This window comes from Mustela putorius, unplaced genomic scaffold (genome assembly GCF_011764305.1).
Source record: "Mustela putorius furo isolate JIRA1106 unplaced genomic scaffold, ASM1176430v1.1 tig00000929_pilon_pilon_pilon, whole genome shotgun sequence".
Taxonomy (NCBI): domain Eukaryota; kingdom Metazoa; phylum Chordata; class Mammalia; order Carnivora; family Mustelidae; genus Mustela; species Mustela putorius.
In genome coordinates, this window is record NW_025421520.1 from 5,888,488 (window position 1) to 5,894,487 (window position 6,000).

At 63.7% G+C, this 6,000-nt stretch overlaps 1 protein-coding gene across 9 annotated transcripts in view; it reads left to right on the forward strand.

Moving 5' to 3' along the window:
* Positions 1–4,821, forward strand: part of KCNH2 (potassium voltage-gated channel subfamily H member 2) — a 61,394-nt gene extending 56,573 nt beyond the window's left edge. For 7 of the 9 annotated variants that reach the window (XM_045086383.1, XM_045086386.1, XM_045086384.1 and 4 more), the window contains 6 exons: positions 893–1,086; positions 1,328–1,427; positions 2,008–2,280; positions 2,353–2,539; positions 2,834–3,011; positions 4,257–4,821. In XM_045086383.1, the coding sequence (XP_044942318.1) occupies positions 893–1,086; positions 1,328–1,427; positions 2,008–2,280; positions 2,353–2,539; positions 2,834–3,011; positions 4,257–4,406 (1,082 nt within the window). In that variant the 3' untranslated portion in view covers positions 4,407–4,821. Of the gene's footprint in view, positions 1–892; positions 1,087–1,327; positions 1,428–2,007; positions 2,281–2,352; positions 2,540–2,833; positions 3,012–4,256 lie in introns of those variants that run through there. The other 2 variants (XR_006608491.1, XM_045086387.1) reach the window with 2 other exon arrangements.
* Positions 4,822–6,000: the final 1,179 nt, after the last annotated feature.

Here is a 6,000-nt window from a genome sequence, read left to right on the forward strand (position 1 = left end):
ACCAAACCGGTTACTCCTACGTGGGCAGTAAAGGGAGGTTAAGCATCCGACTTTACTAAGGAAATTTACTGAGTTTCCCGCAGCCTCATGTGGCACAGCCCAGCCAAGTGCTCACCATCTCCAAAGCGAAGGGAGACTTGCCCCTCTTCCCTTCTCTTCCTAACCTTCTGTCCCATCTTTACACAGGGGGGGGGGTGCCCGGCAGGGACTTCTGCCCTCCGCCTGTCCTTCCCTTGGCCCTGGACAGCTGCGCCTTAGGGCAGAGGCATCACAATGGGCCATACTCCATGTCTATTTCTCAGTTCAGCACGAACACCTGTACTCACTCTGCAGACATCCCAGACATAACTAAAACCAACGTTTCACCTCACAATGTGCCGCCACGTGTGACACATTCTGGGGTTACCTGCTGGGTGTTGTGGTCAGCTGCGCTGTGCTATACACAAAATGTTGGTCTTGTTTCTCCACTGTGTTAGGATCTAAGCTTGAAGAACACTGAGGGCACAGTGATTGGCCAGGAGGGGGTTTAGGACGTGGGGTTTGGAGGGTGGATACAAGATACAAGTGGGCTTTGAACCCAAGGAGGCCAGGACCGAGGGCAGAGTGGGCTTTCCAGGCCGGTCCCGCTGGCTGCTTGCAGTACTGGAAGGCAAGGAGAAGCACACCCTCTCCCCGCCTCCCCTCGTGCCTCACAAGTCCCGCCTTTGGGCGCAGGCGGGAAGATGTGGCTGGTGGACGCTTCCCTGGCTGTGGGGGCAGGGGCTGGTGGGTGGGTGCTCAGACTGAGGGGAGGCCCTCAGCCCCCAGTCCGGGATAGGAAGACTGGGAAGACAGGTGCCTTTTGGTTGTGATGCTGCCCAGGGGCTGAACCCCCACTCTTGGTGGCCTCCAGGGAAGAATGACATCTTTGGAGAGCCTTTAAACCTGTATGCTCGGCCTGGCAAGTCCAATGGCGATGTGCGGGCCCTCACCTACTGCGACCTGCACAAGATCCACCGGGATGACCTGCTGGAGGTGCTGGACATGTACCCCGAGTTCTCTGACCACTTCTGGTCCAGCCTGGAGATCACCTTCAACCTGCGGGACGTGAGTGGGCTGCCCTGAGCAGGCTGCACCCTGGTGGCCGCCCCCAACTGCGTGACCTCTTCCGGCTTCTTTCCCCACCTGTCAGATGGTGTCCCAGCGTCACTGAGCTTTCCTTCTAGGGCAGAAGTGACATCTGTGCCAGGAGCTCCGGGCCTCACTTGCTATGTTAATGAGGGGGTGTGGGCTGACCCGGGCAAGGCAGGTGGGTGCAGAAGGGAGCTGACACTGCTTTTGGTTCCAGACCAACATGATCCCCGGGTCTCCTGGCAGCGGGGAGCTGGAGGGCGGCTTCAACAGACAGCGCAAGCGCAAGCTGTCCTTCCGCAGGCGCACCGACAAGGGTGAGGCGGGGGCGGGGCGGGGGCGGGGAGCGGTGGGCGGGGTCCAGGTGAGGAGGGAGGGGGGCGGAGCATGGAGTCCGTTGGTCAGTGTCCACTGCACCTGGCCTTGCAGACTTTTGCACCCCTAACTTCAGTGTTCCCCACTCTCACCCCAGCTGCCCAAACGCTGTCCGTTCTCTAATGTCCATTTGAACTGGCACCTCCTCCGGGAAGCCCCGGGCGGGGAGTGCTGGCCTCAGCTGCTTTGGGCCTCAGGTGGCTGGTGCTGCCTTGAACTGATGTTGGGGGGAGGACACAGTGCAGAGGGGGATGAGGGGCCAGAGACGGGGGTCTCCGAGAGCCGGGCCCATAAGTGCCACTGCCTGTGTTTGGGCAGTCAGCGGTCGGAGGCGACCTGGTCCGGCTTCCGGGAGCTCTCAGTCCGCTTGAGGTGGGGAAAAGGGCAGAAGAAACAGCCAGGGACAAACCAGGGCGTCCTAGCACAGCCCTCTGCCAGTCCTGCTTGGTCCCCTCCCACCCCCCCCCCCCCCCCCCTTCGTGCCTCCTTCCTTCTTTGAGGCCTGTTCTCTGTTTCCCACAGACCCGGAACAGCCAGGGGAGGTGTCCGCCTTGGGGCCGGGCCGGGCGGGGGCAGGGCCGAGTAGCCGGGTCCGGCCAGGGGGGCCGTGGGGGGAGAGCCCATCCAGTGGCCCCTCCAGCCCTGAGAGCAGTGAGGATGAGGGCCCAGGCCGCAGCTCCAGCCCCCTCCGCCTGGTGCCCTTCTCCAGCCCCAGGCCCCCCGGAGAGCCGCCGGGTGGGGAGCCCCTGACGGAGGACGGTGAGAAGAGCAGTGACACTTGTAACCCGCTGTCAGGTAGGGTAAGGGCCATCTCGGGTGGGCGGGGCGTGGCAGCTGACCGAGCTCAACCCAGTTCTCTGGCTCCAGGGGCCTTCTCAGGAGTGTCCAACATCTTCAGCTTCTGGGGGGACAGCCGGGGCCGCCAGTACCAGGAACTGCCTCGCTGCCCTGCCCCGACCCCCAGCCTCCTGAACATCCCCCTCTCCAGCCCCTGCCGGAGGTCCCGGGGCGACGTGGAGAGCAGGCTGGATGCCCTTCAGAGGCAGCTCCACAGGTGAGGCCGGCTCCTGGTGTGGAGGGGTGGGCTGGGTGGGCTGGGTGTGACCGGGGGGTCCCCGCAGTGTGACGCGGCGAAGGGAGGGTGTGTGCTGGGTGGGCCTTTCTGTGTGTGCGCCGCCTTGACCTTCTCCTTCCGTTGGGTGCCGAGACCCAGGCCGCACCCCTAGAGCGGGGAGGGGGGCTGGGCCGGCCCCCCCCCCCCCCCGGCGGGTCCATAGGGCGGTCCCGGAGTCCCAGCCGTCGGGCCCCCAGCCCCGAGAGCCAGAGCACCTCCTCCTTCTTGCCCCAGGCTGGAGACCAGGCTGAGCGCAGACATGGCCACTGTCCTGCAGCTGTTACAGAGACCGATGGCTCTGGTCCCACCTGCCTACAGTGCTGTGACCACCCCCGGGCCCGGTCCCACCTCCGCCTCCTCCCTGCTGCCTGTGAGCCCCGTCCCTACCCTCACCCTGGACTCGCTTTCTCAGGTAAGTTCCAAGGCCCTGCCCCTGCCCAGGGCACCCCGGCTTCGCCTTCCGCCCCAGTTCCACCCCAAACCCGCTCTGCTGGCTCCGGCTCCGCCCTGGGCCGCGGCGTCCGCCCCCATTTCTGCCCTCGTCCCCGATGGCGCTCTTAAAGGCAGGCTTCCTGGGGAGCCGTGGGCACAGGGCAAGGCAGGAGAGCCCCCCAAGCCGAAGCCCCCCAAAAGCGGGGCAGAGGAGACCAGCAGGCTGAGCGGAGTCACCTGAATGACCAGATCTACTCAAGGTGTCTGTGTCATGGCCATGAGGGGTCTCCCGAGGAGGGGGCTGGGTGGACCAGACGCCCTGTGATGGGGCTGCGTGCCCACACGGTCCGAGCTCCCTGCCGTGACGGGCGCGGCTCAGTTCTGGCTCTGTGGCCAACCAGTGGCTGTCACGTTGGCTGCCTCGCAGGGCTGTCTGGAGGGCTTTGGCTAAGCCCCAGGGTAGCACTTCTGGCCCGCATCTCCTCTCTTCTGCCGGAGTGGGCCTCTGTTGCCCTTTGTCCTCTCCCGAGTGGGCATGTGTGTTCCTAGTCTTCTGACAAGACAGCTGCGCCTGGGCCCCAAGAAGGAGGCTCTTCTGGCTCCTAGAGGTCGCCTGGCATCTGCTCCCCACTCCCTCTGGCATCTGCTCCCCCTCCCATATGCTGCCTGCTCCTGTTTGCAGACACCAGGGCCCACGTCAGCAAACGTGCCAGTCTCCCTTCACGGCCTCCCCCGCGGAGATCTCCCGGCACACTCATCAGCATCCGCAAACCCCTCCCGCCTGCCCTGGCACTCTCCCTGGCCTTCCGAGGCCTGGCCGCCAGCCTGCCTCTGTTTCTAGGTCCCCGAGTTCTTTCTAGATGGGAGGAAGGAGCCTCATTTCTTTTTGTCCCAACTCAGGGCCCCGTATTCTGGGTTGGGTTTGGAGTCATCTGCTGTGTTCCCCGGGGAAGGGAGTGGCTGCAGCCTGGAGTGCCCCCCTGGGTCACGGATGGCTCCCTGGGCCCCCAGCTGCGCAGCTGGGCTCTTGCCCGCGGAGAATGCATTTCTCTGCTTGCAGCCTTGGCACCTCCCCTTCACGCCCCAGGTGCCGGCCCGTGTGCCTTGGCCCTTCTCCCTGCCCCTCCCACCCTCTCTGTCCTCCCGTCCTCTGTCCCGGAATTCGCCTGGTCCTCTCTGCCTCATCCGCGGTCTCCCTCCTCTGCTCATGCTGTGTTCTCTGCAGGTTTCCCAGTTCATGGCGTTCGAGGAGCTCCCCCCGGGGGCCCCAGAGCTCCCCCAAGATGGTCCCCCTCGACGCCTCTCCCTGCCGGGCCAGCTGGGGGCCCTCACCTCCCAGCCCCTGCACAGACATGGCTCAGACCCGGGCAGTTAGTGGGGCTGCCCGGTGTGGACACGTGGCTCACCCAGGGTTCAGCGCACTGCCTGGGCCCCTCCCCTCAGAGGCCCTGCCCGGGAGGCCCTGGCCAAGAAAGGGGAGAAGAAGGCGAAGGCACGGCCCCTCCCCCAGCCCTGGGGACCATCTCCGCCTGCAGTCCCCTGGGCCCCCACGGGAGGGGAAGGGGCAGGGGCAGGGGACAGGGCCGGGCAGTGGATGGGGGTCTGTGGTCTCCCCACTGCCCTGGGGGCATTAGCTGGTCTAACTGCCCGGAGGCACCCGGCCCTGGGCCTTAGGCACCTCAAGGACTTTTCTGCTATTTACTGCTCTTATTGTTAAGGATAATAATTAAGGATCATATGAATAATTAATGAAGATGCTGATGACCATGAATAATAAATAATTATCCTGAGGAGAGTCGTGCAGAGCTGAGGGGGGGAGGGGGGCCCTTCGGCACACGCTGTATCCCGTGTTCACATTCGCACTCGTGTGCGCACGCGCACTGGGGTCTCGGGGGCTCTGGGTGCACAGGGCCTGCAGGGGCTGTCTGGAGCGTGCACAGAGGGTGTTCCCTGGGGGCTGATGCGGGTCACCTCCGGGGATTCCTGCATCTTGGGGGCCCTGCTTCCTGTGGCCCTGGATTCAGGATAGCCAAGAACCACCTGGATTGTTTTGAATAGAGAGGTCATCCTAATGCCATGCCAGGCCTGGGTTCAGCCCCACACGGTCGTGTTTTGCTGGGTGGCATCCTGGCCCCTAGGGCTGGCCCTGCTGACTGCTAACGCGGCCCTATGCTGGCCTGTTGCCTTACACACTTCGTGGGCCCAGCCCACACTGACCCTGACCGGGTGCTGTATTGGTTCCTTCTGACTCACATCCCCAACCACCTGACTTAGTCTTATCTTGACCTTAACCCACACTCAGGCGGACGCAGTATAGTTGGGCCCCCACAGCACCCCAGTTCTGGGCACTGCTTTTCTAGCCCCAGCCAGAGCTCCCCAGGTGTCTGGCTGCAGACGGGCCCCACCCCGGTCACGGTAGTCTCCTGAGCACCTGTGATCTTGGCCACAGACTTGCTGCCTAGAGGGGGTGGAATTTTTTGAGTGGCTCATTGCCATTAGTGGGGAGCCAGTCACAATGTACATCCCAGGGCCAGGGAAGGGTTGTGTGCGTGCGCGCGCGCGCGCACACACACACACACACACACACACACACTCTCTTTATCTCGTGTGCTGCTGGGCTTGTGAGGACACAGCCTCCTGGAGCCCCGGCTGGCCGTGACCATGGCAGGCACCTGCTGGCCAGCAGGAGGAGCCGAGGGGCAGTGGCTGGCTCTGTTTATAGGCAACAGTGCTGCAGCAGGCCTCTGGAGCTGAGGGAGCGGTTTCCTACTTAACCCCTACAACTCCTGACCCCTGGCAGTGGGTTTGTGAATTGGCTTTAAAATCCAATGTGGCTGTTCTCAATGCCCGTGGCTGGGGTGGGGTGGGTGATGGGAGCAGAGACCCCAGTCTCTGAGCAGCCTGGAGGAATCTTGCTGTGCCCAGAGCAGGGAGGAGAGCAGGGAGAGAATCTCCTGTTCCGGTGACTC